The sequence below is a fragment of the Phyllobates terribilis genome, unplaced genomic scaffold (genome assembly GCF_046119375.1).
Source record: "Phyllobates terribilis strain yellow unplaced genomic scaffold, ASM4611937v1 Scaffold_2__4_contigs__length_985480577, whole genome shotgun sequence".
In the NCBI taxonomy this organism is placed as follows: Eukaryota; Metazoa; Chordata; class Amphibia; order Anura; family Dendrobatidae; genus Phyllobates; species Phyllobates terribilis.
Genome location: NW_027362762.1, coordinates 818403188 through 818418283, shown reverse-complemented (window position 1 = coordinate 818418283; position 15096 = coordinate 818403188). Strand labels below are relative to the sequence as shown.

The 15096-nt window shown below is 54.2% G+C and overlaps 1 protein-coding gene across 3 annotated transcripts in view; it reads left to right on the top strand.

Moving 5' to 3' along the window:
* Positions 1-13220: 13220 nt before the first annotated feature.
* The window catches only part of SARM1 (sterile alpha and TIR motif containing 1), a 33597-nt gene continuing 31721 nt past the window's right edge, over positions 13221-15096 (top strand). Inside the window, exons 1-2 of one of the 3 annotated variants that reach the window (XM_073667661.1) lie at positions 13221-13362; positions 13795-14305. In XM_073667661.1, the coding sequence (XP_073523762.1) occupies positions 13851-14305 (455 nt within the window). In that variant the 5' untranslated portion in view covers positions 13221-13362; positions 13795-13850. Of the gene's footprint in view, positions 13363-13387; positions 13523-13591; positions 13667-13794; positions 14306-15096 lie in introns of those variants that run through there. The other 2 variants (XM_073667662.1, XM_073667663.1) reach the window with 2 other exon arrangements.

Sequence of the window (15096 nt, the reverse complement as noted above, 5' to 3'; positions counted from 1 at the left end):
GTGTGAGACTGCAGGTGGTGAGCTGGATTTACTTCTGTAACTTAAACTTAATCCCAGGAGTCGACGTCTTTCAGTCATGCAGGCACGCCCAGAGCAATTACAGTTATCTCTCACAGGACCGAGAGTGGCGGCTGTCAGCGCACCCTGGCACTGACTGACAGCCGGCTATGCAGAGCGTGCTGTCAGTCAGTGCCAAGCCTCACAACTGCCTCGCTCAGTCCTGTGAGCGGTGACTGTAATGTTGTTTTAGTATCAAGTTTGTAATTTTCACAGGGAATAATAGGATAAAATATACCCCATGTGTGGTCAAAAACTCATGTTTGGGTAAATGGCAAAGCTTGGAAAGCAAAGAGCGCTATTTAATTTTTGGAACGCAAATTTGGATAACATGATGCGTTTGCAGAGCCCCTGAGGTACCAAAAAAGCAGAAACACCCATAAATGGCCCCAATTGGCAAACTAAACTCCATAAGGAAATCATTTTGGGGAGTGGTGAGCATTTTTAACCCACAAACTCTATCACAGAATTTTATAAAATTGGGCCATGAGAACGAAAAGTTTAGGTTTTTCTGCTAAAGTGTTACTTTAGTCTCAAAGTTTTAATTCACACATGGGGTAATAGGAGACAATAGACAAGGCAATTTTTACCAATGTAGTAATATCCCATATGTGGTTGTACACTACTGTTTGGACACACGGCAGATCAGATAGGAAGCAGCGCTACTTGACAGATTATGTTTGGATAGATTGTAGGCTCCATTAGCTGAGCCCCTGAGGTGCCAGATTAGCCAAAACCCCCACAAGTGACCTCATATTGGAAACTTCACTGCTTAATTAATTAATCTAGGGGTCTAGTGAGTATTTTGAAGCCACAGGTACCTCACAGAATTTTATAACATTAGTAGGAAGTTGCGCTATTAGGAATTCAGAGCACAGATTTTGCTGGAATAGTTTGTGGGTAACATTTGCAGAACCTCTTAGGTACCAGAACAGCAGAACCCCCCTCCCCCCAAAGTGACCCTCACAATGAATTCCTCTACAGATACTATTTTGGACTCACAGGTGTTTTCAGATTGAACCATCCACTCCATGATTTTTTCTGGAGAATTGTAAAAATGCCAATTTAGTGCCCATAGATAGTGCCCAGCTTGTGCTTCTGGAGACACGCACTCCATATATTAATTAGGCTCTAAGTAATGTCAAACATATGGCCACTTATTGCGGTTTAGGCACACTGCGGGGCTCAGAAGTGGGGGGGGGCATTTTGATTTGGGAGCGCAGATTACACTGAAATTTATTTGAGGGCGTGGGAGCCAATGCCCCTTTCCTAGAGCCTTTGTCCTACCAGTAGTGTGGGAACCCCTTATATTTCCAGTGATAGATGACGGACCTCAGTGGGGACTTGATTTGTGTGGAATAAGTTAGGGGTTTTATTGGTAACATTTTGGGGTACATAATGTTTTTTGATCGCATTCTGTATAAGACTGGGATCACATGCTTGTGCTCTACGCTGAGCAGTTAGGACGGGGTTTCCTACCCCATCCTGGGTACCAATATGTGTTGGGTGCAGCAAGCTAATATCTTTTAAATTCTGTGCTGGCTGCTCGGAGGAGGGCTCACTCCATGATGATTGCTATTTATACTCCATGAACGGGGTGCATCCTCCGAGCAGCCCCCGCAACTACTGAGCTAAAATAATGTTAACTTAAAGCTTGTGTTCTCCGTTGCTTTATTGTGGACAGAGGTGGTTAGGTGAACAGTGCTGCAGCCAGTGGGGGAGGGGCTGGGGTCTGAATTAATTTACAGGACAAAATATTTTGGTTGGCACTTGTGGCTTGTGTTTGGTGCACAATGGTAGTAAATGAATCTGTAGAATGAAATATAGAGACTCAGGTCATGAAGAAGATCAAGGTGAATTTCTTCTCTTTTGCTGACCGAAGATTAATAAAATTATTAAAATAACAATATCCTGCTGTGGTGTCTATCTGGTGTGACTGCTAGTGTCACACTGGTATCTGACTCTTATATGGTCACTTGGTGAGGATTGTGACCGAGCATAGGACAGTTTGGGCCGGCATATATTGCATGAATGTAGGGAAATAAGGGATTTTTGATGTTCGCCCTGTTAAATTATTATATTACTTGCAAGCAATTTACATGAACACTTTGTGACAGGCATGGTTGCCAACTTGACATTTATTTTTTCTGGACATCTTATCAAAAATCACCGGCAGACAATATTTTTTTACGGACACATTGGAAAACAATAATAAATCATTAGGATTATCAGTGATCCATGTGTACAGCCCATAATACGAAGACATCAGCTGCAGTCACTGTACACTGGAATATGATGAGAATTACAGCAAAATAATCTGTACAAGTTTCTATGTTTAAAAAAAAAACGGAAGCCGTAAATTATTTTTACGGACAGGTCAAAATAGTGCTGTATTATTACAGACTGGCCTGGAATTGCTGGAGATTTGGCAACTCTGGTCTCTGCCCTGAGCCTCTGCTTTGAGTCGCGTTCTAAGCTTCTGCTGTGAGTCTCTGCTGTCAGTATTTGCTCTGGATGTCTGCAGTCCTCGCTCTGAGTCTCTGCTGTCAGTCTCTGCTCTGGGTGTCTACAGTCCTCGCTCTGAGTCTCTGCTGTCAGTCTCTGCTCTGGGTGTCTGCAGTCCTCGCTCTGAGTCTCTGCTGTCAGTCTCTGCTCTGGGTGTCTGCAGTCCTCGCTCTGAGTCTCTGCTGTCAGTCTCTGCTCTGGGTGTCTGCAGTCCTCGCTCTGAGTCTCTGCTGTCAGTCTCTGCTCTGTGTGTCTGCAGTCCTCGCTCTGAGTCTTTGCTGTCAGTCTCTGCTCTGAGTCTCTGCTGTCAGTCTCCGCTCTGGGTGTCTGCAGTCCTCAGTATGAGTCTCTGCTGTCAGTCTCTGCTCTGGATGTCTGCAGTCCTCGCTCTGAGTCTCTGCTGTCAGTCTCTGCTCTGGATGTCTGCAGTCCTCACTCTGAGTCTCTGCTGTCAGTCTCTGCTCTGGGTGTCTGCAGTCCTCACTCTGAGTCTCTGCTGTCAGTCTCTGCTCTGGGTGTCGCAGTCCTCGCTCTGAGTCTCTGCTGTCAGTCTCTGCTCTGGGTGTCTGCAGTCCTCGCTCTGAGTCTCTGCTGTCAGTCTCTGCTCTGGGTGTCTGCAGTCCTCGCTCTGAGTCTCTGCTCTGGGTGTCTGCAGTCCTTGCTCTGAGTCTCTGCTGTCAGTCTCTGCAGTCCACGCTCCGAGTCTCTGCGGTCAGTCTCTGCAGTCCACGCTCTGAGTCTCGGCTGTCAGTCTCTGCTCTGAGTCTCGGCTGTCAGTCTCTGCTCTGAGTCTCGGCTGTCAGTCTCTGCTCTGAGTCTCGGCTGTCAGTCTCTGCTCTGGGTGTCTGCAGTCCTCGCTCTGGGTCTCTGCTGTCAGTCTCTGCAGTCCTTGCTCTGAGTCTCTGCTGTCAGTCTCTGCAGTCCACGCTCTGAGCCTCTGCTGTCAGTCTCTGCAGTCCACGCTCTGAGTCTCTGCTCTGAGTCTCTGCTGTCAGTCTCTGCTCTGAGTCTCCGCTGTCAGTCTCTGCTCTGGGTGTCTGCAGTCCTTGCTTTGAGTCTCTGCTGTCAGTCTCTGCAGTCCACGCTCTGAGTCTCTGCTGTCAGTCTCTGCTCTGAGTCTCGGCTGTCAGTCTCTGCTGTCAGCCTCTGCTCTGGGTGTCTGCAGTCCTCGCTCTGAGTCTCTACTGTCAGTCTCAGCAGTCCACGCTCTGAGTCTCAGCTGTCAGTCTCAGCTCTGGGTGTCTGCAGTCCTCGCTCTGAGCCTCTGCTGTCAGTCTCTGCTCTGAGTCTCTGCTGTCAGTCTCTGCAGTCCTCGCTCTGAGTCTCTGCTCTGAGTCTCTGCTCTGGGTGTCTGCAGTCCTTGCTCTGAGTCTCTGCTGTCAGTCTCTGCAGTCCACGCTCTGAGTCTCGGCTGTCAGTCTCTGCTCTGAGTCTCTGCTGTCAGTCTCTGCTCTGGGTGTCTGCAGTCCTCGCTCTGAGTCTCGGCTGTCAGTCTCTGCTCTGAGTCTCGGCTGTCAGTCTCTGCTCTGAGTCTCGGCTGTCAGTCTCTGCTCTGAGTCTCTGCTGTCAGTCTCTGCTCTGGGTGTCTACGGTCCTCGCTCTGAGTCTCTGCTGTCAGTCTCTGCTCTGGGTGTCTGCAGTTCTCGCTCTGAGTCTCTGCTGTCAGTCTCTGCTCTGGGTGTCTGCAGTCCTCGCTCTGAGTCTCTGCTGTCAGTCTCTGCTCTGAGTCTCGGCTGTCAGTCTCTGCTCTGAGTCTCGGCTGTCAGTCTCTGCTCTGAGTCTTGGCTGTCAGTCTCTGCTCTGAGTCTCTGCTGTCAGTCTCTGCTCTGAGTCTCTGCTGTCAGTCTCTGCTCTGGGTGCCTGCGGTCCTCGCTCTGAGTCTCTGCTGTCAGTCTCTGCTCTGGGTGTCTGCAGTTCTCGCTCTGAGTCTCTGCTGTCAGTCTCCGCTCTGAGTCTCCGCAGTCCACGCTCTGAGTCTCTGCTTACAGTCTCTGCTCTGGGTGTCTGCAGTCCACGCTCTGGGTCTCTGCTCTGGGTCTCTGCTGTCAGTCTCTCCTGTCAGTCTCTGCTCTGGGTGTCTGCAGTCCTCGCTCTGAGTCTCTGCTGTCAGTCTCTGCTCTGGGTGTCTGCAGTCCTCGCTCTGAGTCTCTGCTGTCAGTCTCTGCTCTGGGTGTCGCAGTCCTCGCTCTGAGTCTCTGCTGTCAGTCTCTGCTCTGGGTGTCTGCAGTCCTCGCTCTGAGTCTCTGCTGTCAGTCTCTGCTCTGGGTGTCTGCAGTCCTCGCTCTGAGTCTCTGCTGTCAGTCTCTGCTCTGGGTGTCTGCAGTCCTCGCTCTGAGTCTCTGCTGTCAGTCTCTGCTCTGTGTGTCTGCAGTCCTCGCTCTGAGTCTTTGCTGTCAGTCTCTGCTCTGGGTGTCTGCAGTCCTCAGTCTGAGTCTCTGCTGTCAGTCTCTGCTCTGGATGTCTGCAGTCCTCGCTCTGAGTCTCTGCTGTCAGTCTCTGCTCTGGATGTCTGCAGTCCTCGCTCTGAGTCTCTGCTGTCAGTCTCTGCTCTGGGTGTCTGCAGTCCTCGTTCTGAGTCTCTGCTGTCAGTCTCTGCTCTGGGTGTCTGCAGTCCTCAGTCTGAGTCTCTGCTGTCAGTCTCTGCTCTGGGTGTCTGCAGTCCTCGCTCTGAGTCTCTGCTGTCAGTCTCTGCTCTGGGTGTCTGCAGTCTCTGTTCTGAGTCTCTGCTGTCTCTGCTCTGGGTGTCTGCAGTCCTCGCTCTGAGTCTCTGCTGTCAGTCTCTGCTCTGGGTGTCTGCAGTCCTCACTCTGAGTCTCTGCTCTGAGTCTCTGCTCTGGGTGTCTGCAGTCCTCGCTCTGAGTCTCTGCTGTCAGTCTCTGCTCTGGGTGTCTGCAGTCCTCGCTCTGAGTCTCTGCTCTGGGTGTCTGCAGTCCTTGCTCTGAGTCTCTGCTGTCAGTCTCTTCAGTCCACGCTCTGAGTCTCTGCGGTCAGTCTCTGCAGTCCACGCTCTGAGTCTCGGCTGTCAGTCTCTGCTCTGAGTCTCGGCTGTCAGTCTCTGCTCTGAGTCTCGGCTGTCAGTCTCTGCTCTGGGTGTCTGCAGTCCTCGCTCTGGGTCTCTGCTGTCAGTCTCTGCAGTCAGTCTCTGCTCTGGGTGTCTGCAGTCCTCGCTCTGAGTCTCTGCTGTCAGTCTCTGCTCTGGGTGTCTGCAGTCCACGCTCTGAGTCTCTGCTGTCAGTCTCTGCAGTCCACGCTCTGAGTCTCTGCAGTCCACGCTCTGAGTCTCTGCTCTGAGTCTCTGCTGTCAGTCTCTGCTCTGAGTCACTGCTCTGAGTCTCTGCTGTCAGTCTCTGCTCTGGGTGTCTGCAGTCCTTGCTTTGAGTCTCTGCAGTCCACGCTCTGAGTCTCTGCAGTCCATGCTCTGAGTCTCTGCTGTCAGTCTCTGCTCTGAGTCTCGGCTGTCAGTCTCTGCTGTCAGCCTCTGCTCTGGCTGTCTGCAGTCCTCGCTCTGAGTCTCTACTGTCAGTCTCAGCAGTCCACGCTCTGAGTCTCAGCTGTCAGTCTCTGCTCTGGGTGTCTGCAGTCCTCGCTCTGAGCCTCTGCTGTCAGTCTCTGCTCTGAGTCTCTGCTGTCAGTCTCTGCAGTCCTCGCTCTGAGTCTCTGCTCTGAGTCTCTGCTGTCAGTCTCTGCTCTGGGTGTCTGCAGTTCTCGCTCTGAGTCTCTGCTCTGGGTGTCTGCAGTCCTTGCTCTGAGTCTCTGCTGTCAGTCTCTTCAGTCCACGCTCTGAGTCTCTGCGGTCAGTCTCTGCAGTCCACGCTCTGAGTCTCGGCTGTCAGTCTCTGCTCTGAGTCTCGGCTGTCAGTCTCTGCTCTGAGTCTCGGCTGTCAGTCTCTGCTCTGGGTGTCTGCAGTCCTCGCTCTGGGTCTCTGCTGTCAGTCTCTGCAGTCAGTCTCTGCTCTGGGTGTCTGCAGTCCTCGCTCTGAGTCTCTGCTGTCAGTCTCTGCTCTGGGTGTCTGCAGTCCACGCTCTGAGTCTCTGCTGTCAGTCTCTGCAGTCCACGCTCTGAGTCTCTGCAGTCCACGCTCTGAGTCTCTGCTCTGAGTCTCTGCTGTCAGTCTCTGCTCTGAGTCACTGCTCTGAGTCTCTGCTGTCAGTCTCTGCTCTGGGTGTCTGCAGTCCTTGATTTGAGTCTCTGCAGTCCACGCTCTGAGTCTCTGCAGTCCATGCTCTGAGTCTCTGCTGTCAGTCTCTGCTCTGAGTCTCGGCTGTCAGTCTCTGCTGTCAGCCTCTGCTCTGGCTGTCTGCAGTCCTCGCTCTGAGTCTCTACTGTCAGTCTCAGCAGTCCACGCTCTGAGTCTCAGCTGTCAGTCTCTGCTCTGGGTGTCTGCAGTCCTCGCTCTGAGCCTCTGCTGTCAGTCTCTGCTCTGAGTCTCTGCTGTCAGTCTCTGCAGTCCTCGCTCTGAGTCTCTGCTCTGAGTCTCTGCTGTCAGTCTCTGCTCTGGGTGTCTGCAGTTCTCGCTCTGAGTCTCTGCTGTCAGTCTCCGCTCTGAGTCTCCGCAGTCCACGCTCTGAGTCTCTGCTTACAGTCTCTGCTCTGGGTGTCTGCAGTCCACGCTCTGGGTCTCTGCTCTGGGTCTCTGCTGTCAGTCTCTCCTGTCAGTCTCTGCTCTGGGTGTCTGCAGTCCTCGCTCTGAGTCTCTGCTGTCAGTCTCTGCTCTGGGTGTCTGCAGTCCTCGCTCTGAGTCTCTGCTGTCAGTCTCTGCTCTGGGTGTCGCAGTCCTCGCTCTGAGTCTCTGCTGTCAGTCTCTGCTCTGGGTGTCTGCAGTCCTCGCTCTGAGTCTCTGCTGTCAGTCTCTGCTCTGGGTGTCTGCAGTCCTCGCTCTGAGTCTCTGCTGTCAGTCTCTGCTCTGGGTGTCTGCAGTCCTCGCTCTGAGTCTCTGCTGTCAGTCTCTGCTCTGGGTGTCTGCAGTCCTCAGTCTGAGTCTCTGCTGTCAGTCTCTGCTCTGGGTGTCTGCAGTCTCTGTTCTGAGTCTCTGCTGTCTCTGCTCTGGGTGTCTGCAGTCCTCGCTCTGAGTCTCTGCTGTCAGTCTCTGCTCTGGGTGTCTGCAGTCCTCACTCTGAGTCTCTGCTCTGAGTCTCTGCTCTGGGTGTCTGCAGTCCTCGCTCTGAGTCTCTGCTGTCAGTCTCTGCTCTGGGTGTCTGCAGTCCTCGCTCTGAGTCTCTGCTCTGGGTGTCTGCAGTCCTTGCTCTGAGTCTCTGCTGTCAGTCTCTTCAGTCCACGCTCTGAGTCTCTGCGGTCAGTCTCTGCAGTCCACGCTCTGAGTCTCGGCTGTCAGTCTCTGCTCTGAGTCTCGGCTGTCAGTCTCTGCTCTGAGTCTCGGCTGTCAGTCTCTGCTCTGGGTGTCTGCAGTCCTCGCTCTGGGTCTCTGCTGTCAGTCTCTGCAGTCAGTCTCTGCTCTGGGTGTCTGCAGTCCTCGCTCTGAGTCTCTGCTGTCAGTCTCTGCTCTGGGTGTCTGCAGTCCACGCTCTGAGTCTCTGCTGTCAGTCTCTGCAGTCCACGCTCTGAGTCTCTGCAGTCCACGCTCTGAGTCTCTGCTCTGAGTCTCTGCTGTCAGTCTCTGCTCTGAGTCACTGCTCTGAGTCTCTGCTGTCAGTCTCTGCTCTGGGTGTCTGCAGTCCTTGCTTTGAGTCTCTGCAGTCCACGCTCTGAGTCTCTGCAGTCCATGCTCTGAGTCTCTGCTGTCAGTCTCTGCTCTGAGTCTCGGCTGTCAGTCTCTGCTGTCAGCCTCTGCTCTGGCTGTCTGCAGTCCTCGCTCTGAGTCTCTACTGTCAGTCTCAGCAGTCCACGCTCTGAGTCTCAGCTGTCAGTCTCTGCTCTGGGTGTCTGCAGTCCTCGCTCTGAGCCTCTGCTGTCAGTCTCTGCTCTGAGTCTCTGCTGTCAGTCTCTGCAGTCCTCGCTCTGAGTCTCTGCTCTGAGTCTCTGCTGTCAGTCTCTGCTCTGGGTGTCTGCAGTTCTCGCTCTGAGTCTCTGCTCTGGGTGTCTGCAGTCCTTGCTCTGAGTCTCTGCTGTCAGTCTCTTCAGTCCACGCTCTGAGTCTCTGCGGTCAGTCTCTGCAGTCCACGCTCTGAGTCTCGGCTGTCAGTCTCTGCTCTGAGTCTCGGCTGTCAGTCTCTGCTCTGAGTCTCGGCTGTCAGTCTCTGCTCTGGGTGTCTGCAGTCCTCGCTCTGGGTCTCTGCTGTCAGTCTCTGCAGTCAGTCTCTGCTCTGGGTGTCTGCAGTCCTCGCTCTGAGTCTCTGCTGTCAGTCTCTGCTCTGGGTGTCTGCAGTCCACGCTCTGAGTCTCTGCTGTCAGTCTCTGCAGTCCACGCTCTGAGTCTCTGCAGTCCACGCTCTGAGTCTCTGCTCTGAGTCTCTGCTGTCAGTCTCTGCTCTGAGTCACTGCTCTGAGTCTCTGCTGTCAGTCTCTGCTCTGGGTGTCTGCAGTCCTTGATTTGAGTCTCTGCAGTCCACGCTCTGAGTCTCTGCAGTCCATGCTCTGAGTCTCTGCTGTCAGTCTCTGCTCTGAGTCTCGGCTGTCAGTCTCTGCTGTCAGCCTCTGCTCTGGCTGTCTGCAGTCCTCGCTCTGAGTCTCTACTGTCAGTCTCAGCAGTCCACGCTCTGAGTCTCAGCTGTCAGTCTCTGCTCTGGGTGTCTGCAGTCCTCGCTCTGAGCCTCTGCTGTCAGTCTCTGCTCTGAGTCTCTGCTGTCAGTCTCTGCAGTCCTCGCTCTGAGTCTCTGCTCTGAGTCTCTGCTGTCAGTCTCTGCTCTGGGTGTCTGCAGTTCTCGCTCTGAGTCTCTGCTGTCAGTCTCCGCTCTGAGTCTCCGCAGTCCACGCTCTGAGTCTCTGCTTACAGTCTCTGCTCTGGGTGTCTGCAGTCCACGCTCTGGGTCTCTGCTCTGGGTCTCTGCTGTCAGTCTCTCCTGTCAGTCTCTGCTCTGGGTGTCTGCAGTCCTCGCTCTGAGTCTCTGCTGTCAGTCTCTGCTCTGGGTGTCTGCAGTCCTCGCTCTGAGTCTCTGCTGTCAGTCTCTGCTCTGGGTGTCGCAGTCCTCGCTCTGAGTCTCTGCTGTCAGTCTCTGCTCTGGGTGTCTGCAGTCCTCGCTCTGAGTCTCTGCTGTCAGTCTCTGCTCTGGGTGTCTGCAGTCCTCGCTCTGAGTCTCTGCTGTCAGTCTCTGCTCTGGGTGTCTGCAGTCCTCGCTCTGAGTCTCTGCTGTCAGTCTCTGCTCTGTGTGTCTGCAGTCCTCGCTCTGAGTCTTTGCTGTCAGTCTCTGCTCTGGGTGTCTGCAGTCCTCAGTCTGAGTCTCTGCTGTCAGTCTCTGCTCTGGATGTCTGCAGTCCTCGCTCTGAGTCTCTGCTGTCAGTCTCTGCTCTGGATGTCTGCAGTCCTCGCTCTGAGTCTCTGCTGTCAGTCTCTGCTCTGGGTGTCTGCAGTCCTCGTTCTGAGTCTCTGCTGTCAGTCTCTGCTCTGGGTGTCTGCAGTCCTCAGTCTGAGTCTCTGCTGTCAGTCTCTGCTCTGGGTGTCTGCAGTCCTCGCTCTGAGTCTCTGCTGTCAGTCTCTGCTCTGGGTGTCTGCAGTCTCTGTTCTGAGTCTCTGCTGTCTCTGCTCTGGGTGTCTGCAGTCCTCGCTCTGAGTCTCTGCTGTCAGTCTCTGCTCTGGGTGTCTGCAGTCCTCACTCTGAGTCTCTGCTCTGAGTCTCTGCTCTGGGTGTCTGCAGTCCTCGCTCTGAGTCTCTGCTGTCAGTCTCTGCTCTGGGTGTCTGCAGTCCTCGCTCTGAGTCTCTGCTCTGGGTGTCTGCAGTCCTTGCTCTGAGTCTCTGCTGTCAGTCTCTTCAGTCCACGCTCTGAGTCTCTGCGGTCAGTCTCTGCAGTCCACGCTCTGAGTCTCGGCTGTCAGTCTCTGCTCTGAGTCTCGGCTGTCAGTCTCTGCTCTGAGTCTCGGCTGTCAGTCTCTGCTCTGAGTCTCGGCTGTCAGTCTCTGCTCTGGGTGTCTGCAGTCCTCGCTCTGGGTCTCTGCTGTCAGTCTCTGCAGTCAGTCTCTGCTCTGGGTGTCTGCAGTCCTCGCTCTGAGTCTCTGCTGTCAGTCTCTGCTCTGGGTGTCTGCAGTCCACGCTCTGAGTCTCTGCTGTCAGTCTCTGCAGTCCACGCTCTGAGTCTCTGCAGTCCACGCTCTGAGTCTCTGCTCTGAGTCTCTGCTGTCAGTCTCTGCTCTGAGTCACTGCTCTGAGTCTCTGCTGTCAGTCTCTGCTCTGGGTGTCTGCAGTCCTTGCTTTGAGTCTCTGCAGTCCACGCTCTGAGTCTCTGCAGTCCATGCTCTGAGTCTCTGCTGTCAGTCTCTGCTCTGAGTCTCGGCTGTCAGTCTCTGCTGTCAGCCTCTGCTCTGGCTGTCTGCAGTCCTCGCTCTGAGTCTCTACTGTCAGTCTCAGCAGTCCACGCTCTGAGTCTCAGCTGTCAGTCTCTGCTCTGGGTGTCTGCAGTCCTCGCTCTGAGCCTCTGCTGTCAGTCTCTGCTCTGAGTCTCTGCTGTCAGTCTCTGCAGTCCTCGCTCTGAGTCTCTGCTGTCAGTCTCTGCTCTGGGTGTCTGCAGTCCTTGCTCTGAGTCTCTGCTGTCAGTCTCTGCAGTCCACGCTCTGAGTCTCGGCTGTCAGTCTCTGCTCTGAGTCTCTGCTGTCAGTCTCTGCTCTGAGTCTCTGCTGTCAGTCTCTGCTCTGAGTCTCTGCTGTCAGTCTCTGCTCTGGGTGTCTGCAGTCCGCGCTCTGAGTCTCGGCTGTCAGTCTCTGCTCTGAGTCTCGGCTGTCAGTCTCTGCTCTGAGTCTCGGCTGTCAGTCTCTGCTCTGAGTCTTTGCTGTCAGTCTCTGCTCTGGGTGTCTGCGGTCCTCGCTCTGAGTCTCTGCTGTCAGTCTCTGCTCTGGGTGTCTGCGGTCCTCGCTCTGAGTCTCTGCTGTCAGTCTCTGCTCTGGGTGTCTGCAGTCCGTCTCTGCTCTGGGTGTCTGCAGTTCTCGCTCTGAGTCTCTGCTGTCAGTCTCTGCTCTGGGTGTCTGCAGTCCTCGCTCTGAGTCTCTGCTGTCAGTCTCTGCTCTGAGTCTCTGCTGTCAGTCTCTGCTCTGGGTGTCTGCGGTCCTCGCTCTGAGTCTCTGCTGTCAGTCTCTGCTCTGGGTGTCTGCAGTCCGTCTCTGCTCTGGGTGTCTGCAGTTCTCGCTCTGAGTCTCTGCTGTCAGTCTCTGCTCTGGGTGTCTGCAGTCCTCGCTCTGAGTCTCTGCTGTCAGTCTCTGCTCTGGGTGTCTGCAGTCCGTCTCTGCTCTGGGTGTCTGCAGTTCTCGCTCTGAGTCTCTGCTGTCAGTCTCTGCTCTGGGTGTCTGCAGTCCTCACTCTGAGTCTCTGCTGTCAGTCTCTGCTCTGAGTCTCTGCTGTCAGTCTCTGCTCTGGGTGTCTGCGGTCCTCGCTCTGAGTCTCTGCTGTCAGTCTCTGCTCTGGGTGTCTGCAGTCCGTCTCTGCTCTGGGTGTCTGCAGTTCTCGCTCTGAGTCTCTGCTGTCAGTCTCTGCTCTGGGTGTCTGCAGTCCTCGCTCTGAGTCTCTGCTGTCAGTCTCTGCTCTGAGTCTCTGCTGTCAGTCTCTGCTCTGGGTGTCTGCGGTCCTCGCTCTGAGTCTCTGCTGTCAGTCTCTGCTCTGGGTGTCTGCAGTCCGTCTCTGCTCTGGGTGTCTGCAGTTCTCGCTCTGAGTCTCTGCTGTCAGTCTCTGCTCTGGGTGTCTGCAGTCCTCGCTCTGAGTCTCTGCTGTCAGTCTCTGCTCTGGGTGTCTGCAGTCCGTCTCTGCTCTGGGTGTCTGCAGTTCTCGCTCTGAGTCTCTGCTGTCAGTCTCTGCTCTGGGTGTCTGCAGTCCTCACTCTGAGTCTCTGCTGTCAGTCTCTGCTCTGAGTCTCTGCTGTCAGTCTCTGCTCTGGGTGTCTGCGGTCCTCGCTCTGAGTCTCTGCTGTCAGTCTCTGCTCTGGGTGTCTGCAGTCCGTCTCTGCTCTGGGTGTCTGCAGTCCTCGCTCTGAGTCTCTGCTGTCAGTCTCTGCTCTGGGTGTCTGCAGTCCGTCTCTGCTCTGGGTGTCTGCAGTTCTCGCTCTGAGTCTCTGCTGTCAGTCTCTGCTCTGGGTGTCTGCAGTCCTCGCTCTGAGTCTCTGCTGTCAGTCTCTGCTCTGGGTGTCTGCAGTTCTCGCTCTGAGTCTCTGTTGTCAGCCTCCGCTCTGAGTCTCCGCAGTCCACGCTTTGAGTCTCTGCTTACAGTCTCTGCTCTGGGTGTCTGCAGTCCACGCTCTGGGTCTCTGCTCTGGGTCTCTGCTCTGAGTCTCTGCTGTCAGTCTCTGCTGTCAGTCTCTGCTCTGAGTCTCTGCTCTGGGTCTCTGCAGTCCGCACTCGGCCATTCTATTCCCGGAGACATCACTGCACACTCCATAGACAGCAGCACTTCCGTTCCTTTCTCCAGTCTGCCACGAGCGCCACAGCTGCTGATTGGCTAGAGCCGGTTACAAGCCACACCCTCCTGGTTGATTATTGGAGGACGTGGTATTATGCCCCGCCTTCCTATGGCTGTAGCTGAAATAAGCAGAAGAGGATGTTGTCGCCAAGGAGACGGGATCTGACTGTTGCCAAGGGGAGGGGCGAGGATGTGGTGACGTCACTCTGCGGCTGCTCGTCTCGGCGAGATGCTGGGTTCCAGACAACAGAAGAGCCGGACCCCGGTGGTGGCGACTGTTCTCGGGCTATTGTTCTCAAGCCATTGTTCTCGGTCGGTGCCGCCTTGCAGGACTTATCTGTGCTTTTCATGGACGCCGTTATCTAGTCTGTGTCGGGGCTATACCAGTCCATAGATGAGGCGCTCCATTACATTGCACCTTAGAGTCCTTTAACTACTCCCATCAGGGCAGTTATCTGAGGAGTAGTAGTAGGTAACTTGTGTATAAGTTTCCTGTGCTTAGACTATGCATAGTGCAGGTGTTGCAGTCAGTGTTGTCATAGTAACAGTAGGGCTGTAGTGCTGGAAAGCAGGTGCACTGTCAGTCCCTACACCCAGGGCAGCGCTCCCTTCCAAGGTCAGGGGGGAATAGATAGGTTGTGATGGGGGTTGGGGGCCGCGCGGCTGCTCGGTGTGAATTAACCCTCTGCTCTCCAGTGGACGGCTCTTGTGCGTCGCTGACTCATCTGCTTTGTTTCTCTCCAGGTTACTGGCGTCATCCATAACAGTTCTGTCCCAGGAGAAATGCAGTAGGGGGCTCCATGGTCCTCACCCTCCTGGTCTCCGCTTATAAACTCTGCAGATACATCACCATGTGTAACAACGAGCGCCTCGTCATGCCGGGGTACATGAACAGTATCTGCTGGTGGCAGATTGCAGGGGGCATGGACAAGGGGGAGCAGGGGTCTCCTGGAGTCAGCGCTGATGTCCAGGTGGCTTTGGATAGAGTTCTGCCTGATCTCCATGTTGCTATCTCTAAGCTGAAGCAAGCCATGTGTGAGGAGAGCGTGTGCGACACCATCTCTGAGATATTCCAGATGGTGGAGGAGGCCTGGGTGATGCCAGCCGTGGGGCGAGAGGTTGCCCAAGGCTTGTGTGAGACAATCAGACTGGAAGGTGCTTTGGATCTGCTCCTTGGCTTTCTTCAGTCGGCGGAGAAGGAGGTGCAGTACAAGGCATGTCACCTGCTGGAGCAGGTTCTGGTGCTGGAGAACAGGTAAGGTGAGGTCTGCACTGCACACGGTGTCTGCATGTTACACGGGGGAGCGGAGCACATTGGTATGTAGCATGGCCACCATGTGAGCAGGCTCCCTCAGGGGGGGAGCTGACCTGCTGAATGGCTCCGGGTCATGGAAGGGGACACCCCATTATGATCTCCGTATAACCCAACACGGGAGATCATGATGAGTCTTTACTGAGTGTTAACACTTTGTAGCAACAGAGACCAAGATGACGACTGTCCATTGTGTACATGGCAGCCGGCAGGAAGAGCTGCATACATCGATCCTGTGCACATGGCTCATACAGAGATGTTTTTTTCTCTTCACAATAACACATGGAGGAGTAGTCGATTTCCGCACCATTTGTGCATCCAGCTTAGGCCGGAAGTGATGTCTGCTATGTCCGGGTGTCACAGCACTGCTGGGGCCTGTCATTGGCTGCAACAGTCAGGTGACTAGAACAGCGCATCACTGGGTGCTTCTCTTCTAGAGTCACCTGACCTTCAGTGCTGCGGTGACATCCAGATGTGACTCATAGGCCTATGAGTAAGGACAAGTAGGGTCCGAAACACGTAAGGTGCTACATGTCCTGGTTCTTCCTGTGGGTTTTTAACCCTTATATGTTTATACAGTTTTGAATAAACTTTGAATTTTTATTAGTTCTTAGTTCTGCTGCTGGATTACAATCTTCCATTTTGTTCCCCATTAAAATAAATGGCCAGTAGAAGGGACACACGCGCATAGGTGCAGTCACAGACCCAACTTTTAAAGATAGGGCGCCACATGT